The sequence below is a fragment of the Sebastes umbrosus genome, chromosome 12 (assembly GCF_015220745.1).
Source record: "Sebastes umbrosus isolate fSebUmb1 chromosome 12, fSebUmb1.pri, whole genome shotgun sequence".
NCBI lineage: Eukaryota > Metazoa > Chordata > Actinopteri > Perciformes > Sebastidae > Sebastes > Sebastes umbrosus.
Window position 1 is genome coordinate 12,661,499 of NC_051280.1, and position 23,798 is coordinate 12,685,296.

The 23,798-nt window shown below is 39.4% G+C and overlaps 1 protein-coding gene across 4 annotated transcripts in view; it reads left to right on the forward strand.

Moving 5' to 3' along the window:
- pde1cb (phosphodiesterase 1C, calmodulin-dependent b) overlaps nucleotides 1–23,798 on the forward strand; it is a 107,659-nt gene that overhangs the window by 63,424 nt on the left and 20,437 nt on the right. For all 4 annotated transcript variants that reach the window (XM_037787836.1, XM_037787837.1, XM_037787838.1 and 1 more), the window contains 5 exons: nucleotides 16,729–16,842; nucleotides 18,929–19,111; nucleotides 21,078–21,144; nucleotides 21,295–21,411; nucleotides 21,976–22,116. In XM_037787836.1, coding sequence (XP_037643764.1) covers nucleotides 16,729–16,842; nucleotides 18,929–19,111; nucleotides 21,078–21,144; nucleotides 21,295–21,411; nucleotides 21,976–22,116 — 622 coding nt within the window. The remainder of the gene's footprint in view (nucleotides 1–16,728; nucleotides 16,843–18,928; nucleotides 19,112–21,077; nucleotides 21,145–21,294; nucleotides 21,412–21,975; nucleotides 22,117–23,798) is intronic.

The window sequence follows — 23,798 nt, forward strand, 5'->3', positions numbered from 1 at the left end:
CCTGGAAGAGAAAACACGGTAGCCCAGCAGCATGAAGCTCAAGGCCTGGGAGGAAGAGGAGACACTGCTCCAGGTCATGGATAGCCTGAGACCAGAGCAGGTCATAAGCTGCAGTGATTTGGCCAACAAGTATGAGGTTTAGGGGGAGTTCAGCCAATTAGACTGTTGTCAGGCTATTAAATAGGTGTTATCAGTCGCTATAAGCCCCATAGATGTGGGTCAATAGGGGCCTCCTACACCCACTAGTAGGTTTTATCATCTATTCACATGGTAGATCTCTGAAAAAAGGTATAAAAGAACAAGACCGCAACCGTAGTAATTATGACAGGAGCAGAAGCGGAAGTCAGGCGCTGTAGTATAAACAGTGTGAAACTCCATAAGGGCTGGAGGTCAGAGAAGATAGATGGGAGGGGGAAGAAGAAGCCTTTTTGTTTGTGTTCAAAACGTGACATTTCGTTTAGTTTTACAATATTAGAATGTGTCGCTTTTAAGTTTCACTTTCACTTTTACAAAGTAGTAGGCGTAGTAGGCCCCTACTGACCCACATCTATTGTGCTTATAGTGACTGATAACACCCATTTAATGGCCTGATAACAGTCGAATTGGGTGGGGAGCTTGCCGTCCCGTGTGAAATGATATACCACACTGGAGAGCATCACAGGAGAAAGGGTTTCCTTAAGTCTCTCAAGTTCTGGGAGGTGAAGGTGAAGGAGAAGGAGACCTTGCTTCAGGACAAAGAGAGCCTGATGTGGTCACCAAAAGCAGAGGTGTTGGAGGATCAAGAGGCAATGTGCCAATGCATGGAAGACCTACAACAAGACATTCAGGAGCTCAAAGAAATGCTTGAAGCAGAAAGGCACCTGAATGAGGAGTTGTATATCACTTTCTCTGAGATTAAGGAGAAGCTTGGCTTTGAGCTAGAAGAAGTCTAAATGCTCAAAGGCTTCGATGAACTGCACAAGGAAGAGCTCAGCAAGGAAGTATCATCACAGAACAAGATGACCTCGAAGAGCAATGCAGCGAAGAAAGGTTCGTAAGGGATGAAGCTACAAATCTCAAATGAGGGAGGTCAGAGGAGGAGGAAGAAGAGAGACTCCGTCAGCACAACAACCTTTCAGCAGATCGAAGACATCAGCTAAAGTAAGATAGATGCTGGAGGAAAACTCAGAGAAGTAGGGATGCACCGATACCGGAAAAAGTCGGATCGGTGCATCCCTACTGAGAAGTCTTCAGGCTGGAGGAAATGTGTTGGATTCTTCACAGGAGAATCAAGGAAAAAAATAAGGAAAAGAACAACAGGGAGTCCAATATGAACAGCAAACACCCAATACCATCAGGGACGGGGTTGAAATAGAAGGCCACCATTACTTGTGATGGTGAGGAATGTCGTCAAATGGGATTATAGGTGTTTAGATTGTGTCTGTAGAGGTCCAGGAAGAGGGTTCACTCTTTTGCAGTATTTCTAAAGGTATCTCCTATTTTCTCTAAAGACATTTTGGGGGAAATCCCTTACCTGCTTTAGGGAGTTGTCCCTGTCACACTACATTGGGTGCAATCATTAATCTCTCCTCACTCATCATCTTTGGCCAAAAACAGCAATGTACAATATATTAATTAATCTAAAAAACATGATGTATTTCAGCTTTCACTACGCATTTATGAAGTCCATTCTCACTAGTAAACGTTGCCACTGCTTGCTATTGAAACAGCCCTTTTGCAAAGTAGAGTCCATTTAATCTTATCTACGATCAACTGAGGAAATGACTTCACATCTGATTGCGACCTGCACCAATACATATCAATGAACGTCCTCTCTGCTCTGTTGCTGCCACCACGGTGTGCCACCTTCCGCCATCTGCCTGAGTGATGGATTTATCTTCAACTGTAATTGTGTTTTTTGAATTGCTCTCCAAGTCGTCTTCACTTTCCACAGCGGGAGAGAAGTTTTTCACACACGATTGGCATAGATTGGTTGTTATTGTTCAGAGATTTGAATGTGCTGTGCTCACACAGGCCCATGAGGCTGGAGAAAAAAATCCATGTTAAAGTCATTAGCTTAGCAGTAGCATTTGGCAACGACAGCACCTGCTGCTGGCATCCAGTGTGGTGCTAGCTAATCAGTACTGGAAAGGTTCCTAAAAATAACATCTGATGGTGAAACCAGAGTCTTCCTGCGTTGATCGCTATTCTTGGATCATTAAGAAGATGTACGATTTGCACGGCAATTAGATCTAATTGTAGAATGTGAGTATGTTTTGTTCGTGACTGGGGAGCTGCTTTTTAAACCCAATTAGTTCTGGGGTTTACCAAGTAGGAATATTCTGTTTTCTGCAACATCTTACTGAACATTCATGACATTATTTGATTTTAGGCAGCTGCCTGATATTCCCGCAGTTTATTTTGTACTCTTGGCCTCTGAGCAGCATTATGAAGCAGCTGAGGGTTAAATGGTTTGCTCAAGGGCACCCTGGTGGCAGTTTGGGGTTCAGGGAACCCCTTATCCACTCTGACTCGTGAAGCCAATTTGCAAGGATTTGAAGCAGCGAAACGTACGCTCTCAAAATTGCTTTTGCAAACTCTACCACTGCCTGCAGCTTCATAACTTTACGTGAGTGTATGTGCATATTTACTGAATGTGTGTGAGTGTCTGTGTGTCTTTGTGGCTCAAAGAGAAAGACAGAAAGCCTTTTTTTTAATCTCTAGCCTGCATGACTCATCTGACATGGGAATTCAAGTCTGGTTTTACCTCATTAGATTGTTGAAAGTGAATTACTGGCATTTAATGACTTTGTTATGAATTGGAGACATGGAGGAGAATACTGAATGATCCTAAAACATGAGCGAACACAACAGAAAATAATTGAAAGCACTGTTTTTAATAATTAAACGTACTCTTTAGAGTTTTCATTTTGGTTTTGCTCAACAAAACAAATGGGCCTAATTCACAAACAGTCGTCGGCACAAATCTGTGCTCGAAGCGTGGGTACGAAAGTTTTACGCTCAAATCCGGGAGTCATCAATATTTTCTTATCTGAACGTTATATGAGAATGTCTATATTGAAATTTAACAGTTTTGGGTTTCATAGTTTTTATTGACTTGACCTATAAGGATCGGCTACTCCCACAAATTTCTAGTGCCATGAAATTGCGCATTGGTAACAGTCGTGATATTCTTTTGGGGACCATGCTTCTGTCTTCAACAACTTCACCACTTTCTGCATGATACACCTCTAGGTATTTCCTTATGCAGAGAAATGGGGGCGTGGCATTATGCTGATTGCAAATAGTGGCCACGCACCTGTCAATTTAGAATGACTCATTAACATACACACGATAGTAAGAACAAAACATCTGACGATATTTTTGCATGCGCAGTTATTTTCTGCTCACCATCTCCCATCATATAAAACTGCACTTCATCCTGTTAGCTAGCATGTCTTAGAGTGATATCCTGGTATCGGAGGGATGTGTGGATGTAAGTTCTTTGCAAAAACCTTGTTGCCATTTCCAAAAGTACCATGGTTGTGGTTCAAGTGTCTAAAGTTTTTTCCTCCTCCCTCTGATAAAATAACTTGGGTGAGGACGGTGGTCCAGGAGTTGCTTTGACTTACCAGAGATTCCTTTTTCGCTAGAGGAAATATTTACTGTAACGTTTTACATTTTTCAATGAAATTCCAGTAGGTTGGTCAAAACATAGGGGTCATAAAACATTCACTGTGTCAAATATAGTACTCACTGTCATTTTAAGGCAACAAACAAGCGATCTGACAGCACAGAGTTTACTTAGTGACACTCGTGTCCACGTACAATTTCTCTCTGCCTCTGTCTCCTAAAGACCTGTGCCGGCCCTAGGATGCATATTTTAAGCTCTCTATAATCCAGCGCTGACACATGTCATGGGAGAGAGCATGTTTTGACAGGACAGCTAGTACTGTAGGGATGGACACTGGAGAGAAATCAAGGAGCAGATTTGTATGTGACATTAGAGACGCTGTGATGTTTATTTTGTTTTATGGTGTTTGGTTTTTAATTCTCGAGTTTCATAGACACTGTGGACACTGTCCGGACACATATGGTACAAGGACAAGAGTGTCATACTGTAGATATAGAGGAATATACACCAAAGGGAGGCACACAGTATGTTCCATATGTTTATCATTTCCCCATGTGAATTGTTGGAGTGACAGGAGCTGTATAGCTCGGTGAGGTCAATTAGTGCAGTTGAGTTGTTTCGTGTCAGGCCGCTGATTACACACCAAGATTTCTATAATTTCAAACCTTCTAACTGTCTGTTGCATTTTAACAGAATGTTGAATGTTTGATAGAGCTGCTTCACTCTGCCGGCTTTGCTAATCAGAGAGAATAACAGGCACATTATCTGGGTGCAGCAGTAGCATTTCCAGCTATTTATGCAAATATGAGCTACATGTTGCTTCGCAGTGGTGATTTTTGATAATGTACTCCTTACACTTCCTGCAAACAAAAGTTTTAGGGTTTATGTGAAGGAAAGTTAATACAGATAAAGTCATATTTAGCATATCAAAAGACCTGACATTGATATTAAAAATCAGGTACATCAATGTTGACTGACCTTGTAGGCAGCCACAGGTTTGACTGCAGAGGCTTGAAAATTGTTTGATTATTGTTTGATTATTCATGCAGAAATCATTATGTAATAATATATTTATGTCAAAGCTATTATTGCACGGTGATGCCGGCTGGAACTGTTTTAAAAGCTTTGTTTCCTTCAATTGTGGCTACTAACTGCAAACTTTATAAGAAAGGACCAAATACACTTTATCCTTATCACAATGCCAAAGATTCTCAAACACAATATCTTGAGAAATCAAAGCTTTTTGGCAAATTTGTGGTCATTTTAATCTGGAAAATGGTTGTAATGTAAAGTTATTCGTAGTTAATGAGCTAAAGCATGTAACCATAAGAACTGTAAACATGACATAATGGCAGTTTCAGTCAGATGTATACATACATTTGAATTAGTTTGAGTTTTGAATACTGTTTATGGATGAATCATCCTGCACCTTTTTATTAAATAAAGGGCCTACTTATTGAAATGCGCTGTTCCTGTAAGCATGTCAAACATTTGTGTCTCCGGCAGCACTGTGTGACTGTGATGTGAAATAACTTGTTTGTTACAGCAGATTTCAAAAACACTTTCCCTTTTCCATAATGTGTTGCTCAAACCCCCTTAAAACGAAAGGCGGACAATAGTACAGTCATTAGTGAGTCCATTAAATCCTTAATTATGCGATCCTGCAATGGTGTCTACGTTCCAGTGCACTCGCAGTTTTTACTGTAAGTTCGTTTGCTTCTATTTGACCTCCTCTCCCTCGCTACCCATTTCTCCTCTTCTGCTAATTAATGGCGTGAGTCACAGTATTAATTGGCCATGTCTGCTCTTTCAGGTTTCGGCGTGTTTGGTGACTTGTGTTATTCACAGTGATTATATTCATGCAGATTTCACCTTGGGAAGGAGATGTGATGAATATTTGATTTTGTAAAGGGTTATAACCATGTCATGTTTAGTCACACTTTATTTGGACAGTCCAGAGCTGACACTCTACCAGTTTGTGTGGTGATGTAAAGTAAATTGTCGTCAAACAATTGTACAGAGTTGACCCTGTCTCTGAGAAATTACGTTCATACACTATTATTTATCATTAGAAACAAGGTTTTGAGAAAAATATAATGCCACCAGAATTTCTTTTTTTTTATCAACATAAAGAATGCTTTAATGAACGTATCTTCCAAATCACAAATGTTGATATTGCAAAATGTTCACTGATAATGTATTTTATTTTATTTTTTTCTGGCCACTTGCAATACAATATCTGCTCGTAGCAACTTCAGTGCAATGAACACAATTTTTGGCTGGACCACAGAGGGCCAGCCCTACAAATGCAAAAGTCTGTCACTGACTGACTGAGTGATGAAGTTACACGATAGGTCAGCCGAGTGTTGGAGTTTCCTCATTGGCCGATTCTCTTTCAAAATGAAAAGGCAGAGACCAGTCCTTTATGCAAATGAGCCCTCACGAAACTTGCACCAAGCTGTCAAACTAGGCGATCTAGTTCTAAAATGAAACGAGATTCAGCAGTGGCATAGCCTATTTCTCACTAAAATGTTTTCAGAAGTAGATTTTGGTGGATTGTTTAGATGGAATAACAGAAAGTTTACAAGCAGGCCACCATGTTATTTTCTGTTTGAAATGGCAAGCAGACAACTAGGGACCAATAAGTTGCATTGACCGAGTCTTTTTGTGGTAATTTGAAGGCTCTCACTGTACTTGGTTGGGTTAAAGAAAGATCATGATCTTTGGTTAAACATTGAAAAAGTCAAAAGGGATTTGAAGCACAAGACAAGTGCCAGAATTGACCTAAACCTAACCACCTTCCTGCAATTTGCGTGCAATGATTGTTCCTTCACTTGAAAAAATTTTTGCCATTGATATGCGTCTGGTAATATCGATTAGTAATATATTAACATCATTTCTTGGAGTCAGAGTTGACATCTTAAGTAAATATTTTTCTAACGGCAAATTTAACCTCATAATAATTCTAATTTTAACACTGAGAATACCCATTTGCACTGAGTAAATCAGCTGAACCACATGTTCGAATTATAAGGTTTGAACATTTCCTACTCATGCACTAAGTGAGATGATTTTTGGGATATCCCTCTTTTAAGTATTTTCCAAGCAGGTGTAAAATGTTACTTCAGCTATGCCAGCAGTGTCCTACTCTGTATGATTAGTCAGGTCTGGGACTTTCCTCTGGCTGCTGGCCACGCTGTGACGTGCTCCACTGGGTGTTGCCTACCGTAGCTACGTCACATAAGGCCCAGATCATGCTGACACCCACACATAGAACACACATTTAGTACACACTCACACACACACACAGGTACACAAAGCTTGAGTTGCTTGAGCTTGTCGTAATGCTGCTTGTGTGCAGACTCACTGCGTTAAGCTGTTGGCTTTGTTGTATTTCCCTGCAAAACAAATGACTTCCAAGAACTCAGAAATTGCTTACTGGGATTAAAAGAAATGTAGTTTGGATTTAGAAAAAAGCTTTTGATTCTTGTAGACACAACAAAAAATGCATACACACTTGCTCATTAACGCACATACAACAATACAATGACTCATATACTTACACCCACTGCATTCATATTATATTAATTAGCCTCTCTAATCTCTCAAAACCTAATGTTCTCCCTCTATGTGGTCAGCCTGCACGGAAGGTGAGGCGCTATGCTCCATTAAAAAGACATATTTTTTTTTAAATGGTGATGGCATTTACAATTCTGATAATTACAGTAAGACATCATTATCATTTTTTGGCATTCTAAAACGCTTTGGTCTAAAGAATATTCTTCCAACAAATTCTCAACATTTTCTTACCTGCCAACTCGAAAGATGAAGGTGCCATTAAATTGTATCATTATTTGCTACATGTGATGTATATCCTGTTGAAACAGGATGATGGAGTTTACAGAAAAGGATCAAATTAAACGTATAGGATACTTTATGGGGAGAATAAAGGCTTGATTTTAAAGGAAGGCAAGTTTTTTTGGGAAAAAAAGTATATAGTGTAGCACATTGCTGAATTGCATCATTGGGGAGTGTCAAATTCGGAAATGTTCAAACTTTAGTTTTTATTTTATTTCCATACTTTTGACCATTGCTCCTATTGGGAATACAAACATTGCACTAAAGTTAAGAGTTGAGATCTCGGAACACAATGACGTTGCTGAAACAAAATCAAATGGGACAAGAAACACACGCTGTGAGATGATCAGACAGGTTGTAAACAAAACCCCTGGTTAACCAAACTTTTTTGGAAGAAAGAAAAGGAAGACAAAAAAAAGGAACAAAAGACAAAAAATCAATTTGACAGCACAGAAAAAAATCTATTTTAACGAAAGACAAAAAAAATATTTTACAGCACGCAAAAATATCAATTTGATAACACAGAAAAACATCAATTAAACGACACAGGAATAAAATCAATTTGACTTAAGACCAAAAAATCAACTTGACGACACACAAAAACATCAATTTCACAGCACGAAAATGTCAATTTGATGACACACGAAAACATCAATTTGACAACACAAAAACATCAACTTGATGACACATGAAAACATAAACTTCACGACACAAGAAAATATTAATTTAACAACACAGGAAATCATCAATTTGACGACAAAAACACCATCTTGACAACACACAATAACATCAATTTAATGACATAAAATCAATATGATGACACATGAAAACAAACAGAAATATCAATTTAACGACACATGAAATCAATCTCACGACACATGAAAATATCAACTTCACAACACACAAAAACGTCAATTTAACAACACGTGAAAACATAAATTTAAGGACATAAAATCAATATGATGACACATGAAAAGAATTTGGTGACACGCCAAACAATAAATTTGACGACACACGGAAACATCAATTTAACAACACAGGAAAACAAATTTGATGACACAAAGACATAAACTTCATGACACACGAAAACATCAATTTAATGACACAGGAAAACATCAATTTGAATACACAGGAAAACATCAGAACAGTCTCCATTTTTATCATCTACTGTGAAATAAACCTTATCATAGTTTGCACTTGAATAAAGATTCTTGGGTTGCAATATGAATTCATGGTGCTTTATTTCAGAATGAAGCGGGACGCTAAAAGCCCATATGGCAGATGAATGCTCAACCTTTTAAAATGATGACTTGGCTGCTGGTAAATCAAACACCCACCCTCTGCGGTTGCCAAATGGTCCATTGCCTCTCATTGAGTCACTGTGTGCAGGCTGGAATTTGCTGAAGCTGCTTTTTCTGACGGCTTTATATCTTTATGTCCACATTGGTGTAACCATGGACACCATGTTTACAATGCCCTGTGATACTACTCTTTGTATTTTGTTAAAAGGGGTCATATTGCTGATATATATAGTGTATGTTCAAATGCTTCACATCTGCATTAAAGGCAATAAAACAACTTTATAGATTTACATGGAGCTGAGGACTGAAGGTGGTGGTATGCAAGGTTGAAGTCAGGTGGTAACTCGGGTATGTTGTCTCTGTTTTATGAACATGCTACACATAAAACATATACATATAAAAACAATTTCCTACAACACTGGGTCCAAACAAGCCATTGGTACTGGGTAGATTCAACTCAGTGTTTCATCTGTGCTATATTGACCTAAACTGGGTGAAGGTTTTGAGTGAATCGTGCATAACATCATTGCTAATTTTGTTCATTTTCAGTGATTACAGAAAAAAAGACTGCATGGTATCTCAAAATAGCTCATGGGTTTGTGTTTGGTGTCTTGCATAAATGGTGGATACTCAACAAAGAATGGACAGTAAATGTATTGCACGGTCTTTTCACTGAATGTAGTCTTTCTTTTTTGCATTAAACCACTGGATTCATTTCACCTTCAACAATATGAACAAAGATTTTTGATCCAAAGGATTGACTCCCTTTTTATTTTGTGCTCATAGCGTTATTGAAGATTTTTTTACCTTCATCTTGTGGTTTTGATTGGCAGACTCTGACATGAGTGGGCTGCATTCAGCCAACCACTGATCTTTTTTAAGGTTTTCTTCTGTCCCCCGCCATTCTTGTCACATCTGTCATTTGCAACCTCCCACGGGAAAGGCTTTGTTTAGAACAGATATCGGAACTTTTTGAAGGAGTTACCAATATTGTTCAGAGAGTGCAGCTCGCTTGCACTGTAACAGTATTTGTAATTTTAATTGGAGCCATCAACGGCATCATAAACATTCAGCCAGAGCCGGCTGTTGCTGTTCCCACCCAAAACTGAATGGCCACCTCAGTGTGCTCAGTGTGGGTGTCACATTAACATTTGTATTGACATACTATTTAGGCATTTAGCTCACGTTCCACAGCAACACTGAATAAGAGAGGAGGGAGGACATTTTAACAGGACACACTGACTTGTACTCTCTGTACTACGAATGTTTTATGAATCTGAAGACAATATTTGGCAATGTTTAACAATGCATTTCATTTTAATATTTTTTTCTTTCCAAATTTGTGCAGAATTATTTGTCATCAAAAGCTCAGAGGGAACACATTTTATACATTCTAAAGAAAATATACAGTATTTTAGCAAATACAGTTATATAGTGACATCTGCGAAAATCCCTATTTTTCCATAATGCCATCTATTGAGGAAGAAATAGATTCCATTCAAATTGGGCAGCCTTTCATTATCATTAAAATTATAATAAATCATTTGCCCTGCAAAAAGGTCAGAAAATAATCCAAATTAACCATTACAATTTACCAAAGGCCAAGCTGATGTCTTAAAAATGTATTTTTTTGTTTGACCAACAGTTGAAACCGCCAAAGTTATTCAGTTTACTGTCTCATAAGACAAAATGAAGCAGCAACTCATCACAACTGAGAAGTTGGAACAGAAAATGCGACATTATGCTTGAAAAATTACTTAAATGATTAATCAGTTATAAAGATGTATAGAGATTTTCTTTAAATTCATAGATTGACTTATTTCAGCTCAAATTCAAAATTATTTTTTGATCATCATTTTTTAAATGCTGTCTACTGTCGGGCAGACAGTATAAAAAACTTCTATACAAGTAAATGCAAACTTACTTTGGTGGAATCAGTGGAATCGTTTAATTTCCTTGAAAAACAAATGTATGTCATCAGAATAATTCAAAGATGCTACAACTACTTAAACATATCTGTTCATTCCATTCAAATACATCATAGGACTCTTCCAACAGCAAGCCATTTCCGATGGCTGATCTGTATGTTGTAGAGGAAATCCAATGAGTTAAATAGAGTTTAATTGAATGCTCACCACAGTAGAAAACAGTGAGCTGTGCTCTGTTGATCAGAGGCCAACTCCAGATTAAACCATGTCTCAGATTCCTGCTTCACCTCATCTGTCTTGCCAAAATGTAGACGTCCCAGGACTCTAGTATTTTATTGACGAACCTCTTCTCCGCTGCAGTAACAAATCACAGTAGAGGCTGCAGAATAAGTGGTACCACGGCTTAACTGAGTCATCATGTTTTTACAGACCTTGTTTTACGCTTATCAGCCTGAAAACCTGTGTGTGTTCCCTGAAAGCACGCTAATCTCCCCGGGTGATTACATTGACCCCAAGCCATTGATTACACACCATCTAGGCTAGAATGTCATTGGAACACAGGCGGTGACCAATTTCTGCATCCAGGCAGCGCTCTTTCCTCAACCAGCACCATTTATCCTCTCCCCTGCTTTCTGCGGTGTGGAAAATAGGTTCTGACTGTTGCTGCGGCTTCTCAAAGCAGAAATGGGCCTGTTTTTATTATGAGTTAGGTCAGAATGGAATACATTTCATTTTTTTTTTTATGTTTTTCCCTGCGGGTATGCAGGGAGTGTTTTTTTGCTTGAGTGACAAAGCAATTGTTAGAGGAAGGAAAAAGCTGTTGCTACGTTACTCTCTGCTGTTTAATTTCTCTCTTTTCATGTTCTCTTCTGGCTGTCACAACAGCTGTCGAGAGGTTGAGCATTGTGGAGCCCCACCGTATACTGCAGGGCGGCTCTAGTTTGACACCAGTCCTTTCATTTTTTTGTATTTCCATTCTTCTCTTTTTGAGCAGGTCAGTTGGGGCCAAAGAACTGGAGGCAATAAGAATAGAGGAGGAAGATACTGAATACCGACTCTAATCTCCTCTCTGGGCTCTCTGCTCACCCTATCTGAGGGAAAACAAATAAATCTCTCATCTTCAGATATAGAGGCAGACAGCTGGAGGCTCATGTCTTTGCCTCGCTCTGTCCCTGGCCTGCTTAACCTAGCGGCCACTGGAATTTGTCAATTTAGTTGGAAAAAACATCCATGAGACTATGGTTAGGAGGTGCTGCATGATTGTAGCTGGTGATTAATGTTTCCTATACTATAATAAAAAAAAGTTGAAAAAGCCCTGAAGTCTGATATTTGACTTGGAATAAAAAGCAAACTGATGTGCCTATTCTGCTAAAATATTGATTTTCCAATCATAAATGTACTAATCCTACCTAAAAAGCCCTATAACTCTGACCTCTGAAGTTAAAATACCTTTGAAAAAACTGTCATAATCCACTTCCCAGCCAGCACAGACTCACTATTAGACCAGTTACAGTTCACATATAAAGCCCAAAGATATGTGATGACATTCATTTCTCAAATCATGACAGCTCAAGTACACATGTCAGGATTTTTTAGGTGGTAATATCAGAGCTCCTACAGGTCAAGCTTTACCAGCTTACCCTGCTCGGCTGCAGCAGTCAGTGAAATATTGAGCTGTCAAACAGGAGACATCACATAATAAGTCTGAGAAGCACACATGACCCTGAACTCATATGGAGCTGGTCAGGGCTGTGGGCTGTTTCCTCCTGCACCTCCAATAAAAGCTCTCTGTCAAACTACATCAGTTTGCAGATGACACAGCGTTGTTCAGACTGAGATGACGCAGGAGTTTGAGCTGCTTGCGTTCTGGTGCAGCCACAACAGGTTTATTTATATAACCCCAAATCACTAAGCTGAGTCCACTGCCTTCACCATATTTATCACTACTGTCAACCACATCTCATGTATATGTATTAGCAATATTCTCAGGATAGCAGTTTGAGCAGAATGTATTTCAAGGCAATACTCTTTATATATACTTAATAACTTCTGTTTATATTTTAACACACATCACTGTCAGTATTTACATTTATATTCCTACATGCACTGTGCTGCTCTACAGTATCACCGTTGCATAACTTTATCTGGTTCATTAGTACTTATCACATGGTTTCTTAAAATTTAAAGCATCTAGATCTGAAACAATTAAGCGATTGGTTGATTGATTAATCGTTTAAGTCATTTACCACACAAACATTCTGGTTCCATCTTGTGAAATGTAAGGATTTTCTGTTTTCCTCTGTTTTATTTCATTGTAAATTGAAAATCTGTGGATTTGGATATTCACCATTTTCTGACATTTTATAGAAGATAAGTAATTAACAGATTAATTAATAATGAAAATTATTATTTGAAGCCTTAAAAGCATCTTATACACTATAATGTTTATGTGCAGTATATCCCATCAGTCGGTTAATCGTTTACTTCTCCTTTCATTTTTTGCTGTTATTAACAATTTTAATCCATGTGATTCAACTTGTTTGACTTACAAAACTCTCAGAGAGTAGATTCCCTTTAACTTCCCATGGAGCACTTAAATCAAGAGTGAGAAGTTGATAATGAAGGGAATTGAAAAAATGAGTTCGCTGCCTGACTACTAAGTGTTAAGCCATAGCAAATTACAAGGCTGTTGCCCCTCCACCCTAGCGGCTTTTCCTCTGGCTTAAACTGAATTTCCCAGAGTTGGCTCTGTGCCCGGGAGTTACTTTGGGCCTGACCCATGCTATTAACCCGAGCGTGTTGCCTTCCTTGGTAATGACAGCAGGTGAAATGAGCCAATTTTGTTATGGTTGTCAGCGACATTGATTCATCGTACGTTTTGGCACTCGGCTCATCATCACAAGCCTGTAGTCGACAGAGTTTATTTCTGAATGGTTGTATCAGATTTTCACTTTTGTCCTGCATCCTGCAATGCACAAAGGAGATGTCTTTCTCTAAATTGTTGTTGAAAAAGCATTAATTCTCACTATAAAGCCCTCCTGGATGCTCCACATCTGGTAAATTATCTTTTGAGTGAACAACAAAAAATTGATTGGCCATTCAGTTTAGTCTATTGTCAACCGAACAAAAGCAATGAGCCTGTGACAAAGCATTTTTACAGAAGCACTCACCAGAGACATTTATTTCAGTAGGCTACATGTGCTGATGTCGCGGGCTTTCCAAGTGACTACAGTGTGCCTGCACCTCTGCAATTCAGGATGTAAAGTCAAAGACCAACAGAACAAATTTTCCACATTTATGGTGAATTATAGTCTGACAAGGAGCTTTGTTGAAGGAGGTAGGGTATTTTTTTCTATTCTTGTGTATTAGCAGGGCAGCTCACTGGCACACAGCTGTTCTTAATAACCATCATTAGTGCCAACCAAATGACATGTGCTGTGATTGTAGAGTTGCAGCTTACCCTCCATCCATTCACTTCCTTATGATTCCTAAAATAGCTGTCAGCAGCTCAAGAGAGAGATTTCAGCACGCGAAAGAGCTGTTATCATATTTAAAGATTCTTTAGAGGTTTTAGATCTCTAATAGCTCTATGGAGTCTTTTTTTTTTCTGAGTGGGTCCTTTTTTTTGTTTATCTTATGCTAACAATGCTGTCACGCTATTCAACAGTGATCAACAGAAGGCGGTAACACGCCAAGATATGCTGCAATGTGCCAGCAAAGAAAGGGAAGAAAATGACTGCAAGTTAGAAAACATGGATGTAAACAATACAGGATGTAAAATACTTTAAAAAAAAACAATCAGCTTTGCAAATGTTTTATGATGAAGGAAATACACCTGACACATTTGTTAGACCTCAAGGATACACACTGAATGTGAACAAAAGTCAGTCAGACTGCAAGCCTATCAGTGTGCTCTGGCCCCCCTTTTTTTCCCTGCAAGTGAACATTACTTTTGTTTATTTACAAGAAACCTCCACAAGGCCTATTTAAAGGAACAGATTCATCTTGTTCGTGCAATCAGATGTTTTGCCTTTGGGCGTCACTAGCGACATGGCTCTATGAATGGCAATGCTGGTCTGTTTGTTGGTTGGTCGGTCCACCACTTTGGTCCAGACTGATATATCTCAACAAATATCAGATGGTTTGCCATGAATGTTTGAACAGACATTCATGGTTCCCAGACAATGTGTTCTTATGACTTTGATGATCCCCTATAGGTTGATATTTTTGATTCAGAGTGAAATGTCTGCTATACTATGGGATAGATTGCCATGAAATTGTGGGAAACAGCCATTTCTGCATGAATATGGAAATTATGACTTTGTGGCGCTTTTGCAGAGGTGGACTTGAGGAAATACCCAGAATATTTTCAGCATTTCCCACCTGATATTATAACACAGCAGATAGTATATGTGAGTGTTCCACATTGAAGCTTTGAAGATAGATATAGAGTTAGATTGCATACTACTCCTCCATTTTTGAGGGCTTCTTTTGACAAAAGAAAGTCTGCTCAGCGTTGAAAATGTTCTGGTAGCATGTAGGGGATGTTTCACTTCTGTAAAGAACGCACAACACATTCAGACCCCAACCCCAACTTTGGCCATAAAAAAATAAATAAATGGAGCCAAACTACAATCATGAATATTTAGATTGAGACTTTTTTCCCCCAACCTTCTTCACAGAAACATTTTGCAGCGTTTACTTGGTCAAAATTGCAACCGATGCCAGGGAATGTAATCAATGTGAGCATCTGAAACCTCCTACTCTCTCCACCTTTCTGCTTAATAATTCAACAACAAGCGTAGCCTCTGTGGGCATTCACTGTGAAAGGGAGCGTGTGACCTCCAGCACAGCAGCAGGTGGTATACAGCAAGAGGTTGCACTGTGCAGAAATTGATGTTAAGTTGCTTTGCTCTTTGGTGTCTATTTATAGTGGGTTTTTGCCAGGGCCCGAGATTATTTGAAATAACATTACACACATTGATCTGTGGCCACAAGTGAATTAGTGTTGAAAAATATATCACAGAGAAGATGGTGTTTGATCGTTTCAGTGATATCACACTTTTGCAATGTTATGTTGCTGAAATATTAAATTTACTCATTTTTTTCCAGGTAAACCTACACCACATAATACAGTTTGCATGCAGGAAAGAGCCTCATTATAGTGTAGTGTAAAATCAGTTAACTATATATAGAACACTTTATAAACCCAGCTGGTATATGCGGTGATTAGCAGTATTTTTTAAGCTAACGTTTAAACTGTCACGCACAAAATCAGCAATTGCTTAGACATTTCTGCCACCATTAAAGATGTAATAACTTTTTAAAACACTTTGCTGTCTTTATGAGTTACTGTGGGAGTGCTCAAGATTACACAAATGCAATCTGAACCAGTCAAGGGCAGAACAAGTGTCACGATCCAGTTATGCAATCTAATAAAATGAAAAGCCACGTAGTACTGTAGGAGCACCGAGAACTGCAATATTAAAGCTATTTTATTTCAAATAGCCAACACATGCAAATGAGTCCAACCAGAGTCTGCAGACATGTCGGCTTGTCATAGCAGGAAATGCACACATGGAACTAATAACGGTAATAATGGCTTCATTCCCATTAGGTGTCCCAGTAGTGAGCCAGCATGCACGATACCAGAGCTCTGGAGCTAGCTGATTGTTACGGCCACTGCCGACGTCCGCTCCGTATATAAATACCAAATCAGAAATAGAAAGATAAAAAAACACCAGATTTCTCTGGTTTTGTGTTGGCTCACTGCTGGCCAGGTTGTACTTCACCCAACACCACAATTAAATTCAGCTTATTGGTCAAATAGTATTATGTTTGCTGTCTATTGCTGTCCCACTTTGTGTTTTAGACCAAGAGGTTTATTTTCACCGACAACAAAAATGTTGCCTAGCGCACACCAGGAACCCAGACCACATTAATCCAATATCGTTGCAATTAATTTATCATGTCAAGATGGCAAGGGAGTAATTCCATTTGTTAAATGACTGTTGAATGTCTGTTTTAGATTACGATGTCTGGTGAAGCAACTGGAGAGAGGAGAGGCTTCCCTCACTGACCTCAAGAAAAACCTTGAGTATGCAGCGTCGGTGCTGGAATCCGTTTACATCGAGGAGACGAGGTAAGAAAACAATAGCTTTCTACAGTGGACCAAGTATTGACATGGTTCATTTATTCAGAACAACAGCGCAGCACTGATAAAAACCAGACTTTGGAAAATGGATGACGATCAATAGTATGGCAGTTGACCTGTGCTGTAATTCCTAGTTTAATTTTAACCATTTTGTCTCTGCTTGGTTACAGAATCTCACACCATTATGACGAATGATACACTAAATGTATATCTGTAAATCCAATTTTATTGTCACACATTTTACATGGCACAGCACAGTGAAATTAAGCTACTGCATTTAACCCATCTAAGTATATACAGTATATTAGGAGCAGTGGGCAGCTACTATACAGCCCCCGGGGAACAGTTTCAAGGTTAACTGACACCTCTCCAGCTACCAGTCTACACTCGGTCCATGGGGAACTTGAACCGGCGACCTTTCGGTTCCCAAGTCTAACTCTAAACTACTTATAAAGTACATTTACTGAAGTTCTGTACTTACTTATCACTAAATTTCAGAGCGAAATATTGTACTTTTTACTCCACTACATTTATATAACAGCTATAGCTACTAGTACTTACTATCTTTTCAGATAAAGTATGTATTGTTACCTCCGCCAAGGAGGTATTGTTCTCGGTTTGGTTTGTTTGTCTGTTTGTCAGCAGGATTACGGAAAAACTACTGGCCCAATTTTCATGAAACTTAGGGGAAGGGTGTAGCATGAACCACGGAAAAACCTGTTCTATTTTGGTGTGGATCAGAATAAAGGGGGATACATAAGTTATTTTTGACGTTTGATAGCATGACGAGATAGGGCATTTGGCCTTGGCGGAGGTCTGTGCCCTCCGAGTGCCTTTCTAGTCATAGATTAAACTACCCAAAAGCATACGAAACAGTAAAAATTAACTCCACCATGACCAATTACAACATTTAACTACATCTTACATGTTCATGCATCAATAACAATGATTCAATAATATAACTAGAAGGGCACTTGGAGAGCACAGACCAAATGCCCTATCTCGTCATGTTAACGAAAGTGAAAGCGAATTTGTGTATCCGCCCCGTGATTCGGATCCGGTCCAAAATGTAACGGGTTCTTACTTGGCCCCAGCTACACCCTTCCACAAAGTTTCATGAAAATTGGGCCAGCAGTTTTTCCGTAATCATGACAAACAGACAAACAAACAAACTGAACCGAAAACATAACCTCCTTGGCGGAGTAATATTAACTCTGACTTACTTCTGTGCTTTTACTTAAGTAACATTTGGATGCAAGACTTCTAAATGTAATGCAGTATTTTTACAGTGTTATTACTACTTTTACTTCAGTAAATAACCTAAATACTTCTTACACCGATGAATATGATGTTTATGTGACAAATGTGGTCAGATGTATAGTCAACAACGTCTCATCCCTAAACAACAAAATAACTGATCTGACACCCCCTATACAGTTGTTAGGTTAAGACAACGACTTGGCTAAGATCATGGAAAGATCGTTGTTACGGTATGGTTACGGTTAGGGAATATACAAGGTCAATGTATGTCAATAGTGTAGTGCAGCTCCAGCATCCAAGATATGACCAGGCTTATGGAATTATATAAGCCTCTCGTCATCTAGATCCCACCAGATTAGGGCCGGCGATGGCACGACCACTCCAGGATGGAGGATGATGAACTATCCAGTGCAGAATCCATGTAGCACCGTGATTATCAGTGCGATGTGAATGCTTTCTCTTTGCCATAAGAACATGTATTCAGTTCAGTGGGTGGAGACCAACAGGCTTTGCTCTTGATCCGCTGTACATGTCAACACAACAGGGTAGCTGTGGGGAATTATGCCACACAATTGGATTTGAATACTCCCCATCATCGTGTTTCAAGAGGCCTGGGATGTTTTGATGTTATATAAGAGGTGATGTTATTTGATGGACACCGCTGGGATTTTGAGTTTGATCCCCTGTGAAAGTAGAGCTGTGATAAATGCCAAATAGTTCAGTAAGCCCTCTCTGCATCTGTCTGTTTTTCCCCTTCCTTTTCCACGTGGTTTCATCTTTTAGCTAACATCCCTCCCTTCTTCCTTCCCTTCAGGCGTTTGGTGGACACAGAGGATGAGCTCAGTGACATCCAGTCAGAGTCGGTGCCCTCAGAGGTGAGGGATTGGCTGGCCTCCACCTTCACTCGCCAGATGGGCCTGATGCTGCGCCGCAATGAAGAGAAACCTCGCTTCCGCAGCATCGTCCACGCCGTCCAGGCTGGCATATTTGTTGAGAGGTAAACGTGTGTGTGTTAATCACAAGCACGCATTCACATATCGGCAAGTAGTCATCAATGTTGAATAATTAATATGGATTGTCACCTTTATCTTTCCCTTACTGAAATCGCAAATCTATCATCTATCAGGCGAAGCCCAGACAGACTTAAAGGAGTTCTATCAACATCTTTAGTTTGGCCTTGAATAATGAATGCACAACCACGTGTTCTTACACGTTTCATTGCATTTTCTTCACATACCCTTTACATTACTGACATTTTACACAGTGTTTTAGCGTTTTGAAATTAGATTTTCTAACCTTCCGGGGAGAAATTAATTTTTAGTTTGATATGAAAACATGTAGAGACTGAACTTTTTGTAGGTAATCCAACACAGTGAGCACAATAACTATGTCCAAAATCTCCTTCTGCAAGAATTAGTCCATTGAAAGAAAGTCAATCAGCTGTTATTTTGATATTTGACAGGTTATTTCCAGGTTCTCTAATGATTTGATCGGAATTTGCTGCTTTTCTTGGTCTCATACTGAAGTGAATATTTTTGAGACATTAAGACATTTAATGACACCATGCACTGTAGGATAGTTGGAAGGACATTTTCACTGTTTTCTGATATTTTATAAACAAACAATTAACGATTAATAAGGAAATTAATCGGCAGATCAATCGTTAATGAAAATAATTGTTAGTTGCAGCCCTTATACAGTGCACTATGTTTATTCTCCATTTTATTTCAGTGTCTAAATTGTGTGGAATTTACACGATACTTAATGTCCACAATTTAACCATGTACATTGCTTTCTGATAACAATGCAATGCAATGCAATGTGTTGCATTTTATAGATGCCAAAATTGTACAACAAAACACTTCAATGATGATGTAAAACAACTATGATTTATGAATATCTGGAATCTCAATTTACTGCTAAATTATTGAGTGATCTATAGGGAGTAGTGATACTGCGATAGTGAATACTGTAAGTGAACAGGGGAGTAATTTTGGATACAGGAAATTGTCTAGGTTGGATTATTGTTGATTTGCATATTTCTCAAATCTCTCTGAACTTGAATGTGTACTCGAATGAAAACATAGAGGCAGCCGAGAAGGTGAAAAAGACAATTCAAAACTCCACAGCGCTACAGCTGGGTTTGAAAACTGGTCTAGTCCTTTAACATCTCAATCTGTTGGAAATATGTGTGTGCATCCTCTCCGCAGTGACTCGCTCACCTGAGTCCACCATACATCATCACAGCCTTGGCAAGCCCGGCTAAACACAATCATTCAGAGAGTTGCAAACGGCTCTCCCTCTCCAAGGCTGTGCTTTATCACACACTAACATGCAACATGCATTTGTTCAAATCAGTAAGCCTCAAACATGTAAGCTATAATCTTTCTTAATCTGTTTTTACAGAGGGCCGTCTGTTTTCAGACGTTCACAATGAGGAAAGATTGGGAAGGGGAGGATGAAAATGACAAGGTGGAACTGAGATGAAACATGAAGTGTCCAACATTTTAAATTTGAAAAAAATGTCCCGTTCTGACAAAATGGCCAGCTTGCTATTTAGTTGCGTTCATGGAAGCTATTGTAAGACATCTACTTTCAAAATAATGGCATTATTTGTTGTATTCCACTGTTTTTGAGATGCTGAGCAGTGTACACCAACTTTGCCTCCCAACTACCTCTAAAGACTCCACTAATGTCATGGAGAATTACACAGCTTGTTTGGCATTTAGTGATTAAATGAATCTATGTTCTATCCCTCATGTGAAAAAAAAAGCTGACTTGCAGGTGCTGTTCTCAACTTAACCTTTTCAACACAGTTTCCTGCTGAGTTGTGTTGATTTGAGGGTTTATAGCGGGTCTTGGTGGGGAACCTCGCAGGCTGTGGTTTGGGGGCCTGTGTGGTAACCTCTGGTGTTTAAACTCAGCGGTGCGCTTCATTTGATGTTGTTATCTCATCCAAACAGGATGTACCGACGTACCTCCAATATGGTGGGACTCAGCTACCCCCCTTCTGTCATATCTGTGCTTAAGGTATTAACACGTGCACACACATCCAAAGCAGAAGCACACAGATATGAAACATTTGTACACTAACTACACAGCTATTTACAAGACTTTGAATGAATACATTGTTAGAGGAGCAGCAATGTCATTATGTGATTTTCTTTCTTCCCCACACAGCATGTTGACAAGTGGTCGTTTGACGTGTTCGCTCTAAACGAGGCCAGCGGGGAGCACGCTCTTAAATTCATATTCTACGAGTTGCTCACAAGATACGACCTCATTAGTCGTTTCAAGGTAAAGCCACAAGGATATAACATACCTTAATATGTATATATATACACCACTGGTCACTGCTTTGTGTCATTAAAACAAGGAGAAACTAGATATATTCAGTGCAGATCACAATAACCTTCCCAGTTCCCCTTCACCGAGCCTGATTTGATGGAAGTCAGCACACTCACTTCTCCATCTCTTAAGTGTTAGATCGTGTTGTATTTCAACAATGACCATATTATGAAGGGGGTTGGACATACTTTATCTCATCTGATACTAATAATTTTCCACAGCATCTTATAGCTGAGGACACTCCACTTTAAGTGACAGCATCTTAGAGTAAATGACACTGGCAATGAAGCCGACATGAATATGTAATCGTGGTCTGCAGTAGCCTAAATGATTCACGATCCGCGATTTTATGACATCAATTTCAGATGCTGAGGGAACTGTGCGTGCATTGAAATTGTATGCGCTCATCATTTAAATCGCTCAATAGCTTTAAGAAGTTTTTTTTACTGTCTGCAGTGTTTTGTTTTTTTTTTGAACTGGTAATCATTCGCTGTGGTTTTTGTCTGCTGTCAGATCCCGATCTCTGCGGTGGTGTCGTTCGTGGAGGCCCTAGAAGTGGGATACAGCAAACATAAAAACCCCTACCACAACCTGATGCACGCTGCTGATGTCACACAGACTGTACACTACTTGCTACTCAAGACTGGCATGGTGGTGAGTAGGATTTGACCTACATGTTAAAAACCCAACGAAACCAGTTGAACATATAGGCGAAACAGGTTTGGTTCCCAATAGGAAATCATTTTATCCACATGGTGTTCAGAACATCTCTGTCAGCTGCTGTATGCGAGCCTAATTGTAGCTTTGTCTGACATGTCATCTTCTAAATACGGTTTGTTTTTTTTATTATTTTCTTTCATTAGAGAAACAAGACATCCCAGTCTTGCTCAGGGCAGGTTTTGAGAACATCAACCCGCATTTCTTAGAATATCTGTCAAAATGTGACATTCATTAATGGTCATCGGCTCAACATTTGAAGTCAAATGTTTTCTGTCGTCTTGCCCAAACGTTGCCTCGTTTCTGCCCTTCATATTTCATGTTGCTTTTGTTCCTTTTCCATCTGGTGACCTATATTTCACTGCTTCCCACTGGAGTGACTTTAGGGCATTTCAGATGCTGATTTCATTCCAAAAAAACCTTAGCTTCGCTAAAGCCAAGTTCAAAGTCCCAAACCAGCCAACCAGCTGGCCGCCCCCGCTTCCAGTGTTTTTATTTAATCACCTTAATAAGGTGGCTGCGACAGCTGTCGACATGGTGCGTTTCTTTGGGCAGCGCCTTGCGAAGTAAACCACATTACTGCTAGAACCACGGGCTCCTGGGAGAGCAGGAGAACAGCATCTATCATTTCGCAGGCCCTCCAGACTCCATTAAATCAACAATCAACAGGTCATTCATAAAGCCGGCCCCGTGAGGAAATATACTGAAGGATGGATCGGCCATCTTGCCCCCATCCACCTCCCGACCCCCACTCCCCGTTCTTAATGACTCCCCCATCCCCCACTGTTGATTAGTCACCAATATCGACTGGGCGTCCTGAGCTAAATCCCCACTCTGTGTACGTGAGTGCACTCAGATGCATGCACATCTCAGAGGAAAATTCCCACTCACAGGTGTGTGGATGCTGCAGCCACTCACACATTAAACATCAACACCTATAAATAAAATCACACACTATTCACAGCCTTTTGGTCATTGATGTCTTTACCTCTAGATTCAGGTGGTTGTGTGGGTGTTGCTCACATGATGAAACTCAATTTTCACAATTACTGTTTTTTTCTGGCAGTTAAAGGAATAGTTTGACATTTTGGGAAATACGCTTATTTACTGTCTTGCCGAGAATTAGACGAGGAAGAAATACTCTCATGACTGTAGTGTTAATTTCACTATAATACGTTAACGAAAAAAGAGGTGACTAAAATGGAATTAAAAGATAAAAACTAAAACTAAATATTGGTTATCTTATCTTATGCAGTTTATGCAAATGGTAGCAACACAGTCTAGTACAACACTACAACTAAGGCCAAACAAATTGCAGAATCAAATCAGCACCTCTCTAAAATGAAACATAAAAACGATGAGGTTGACTAAATAGGATTAATACAAACTTGGACTTTTGAGCTCAGGACTAAGACTTAGACTAAATGAACACTAGTTTTTACAGTAAATATGAAGCTACTACCAGCAGCCGGTTAGCTTAGCTTTGCATAAAGACTGGGAACAGGGGGAAACAGCTAGCCTAGCTCTGTGAGAAGGTAACAAAATCCACCTACCTAAAGCTCACTAATCAACTAGGGCTGTCAAAGTTAACGCCATAATCACGCTTTAAGGCAAATTTA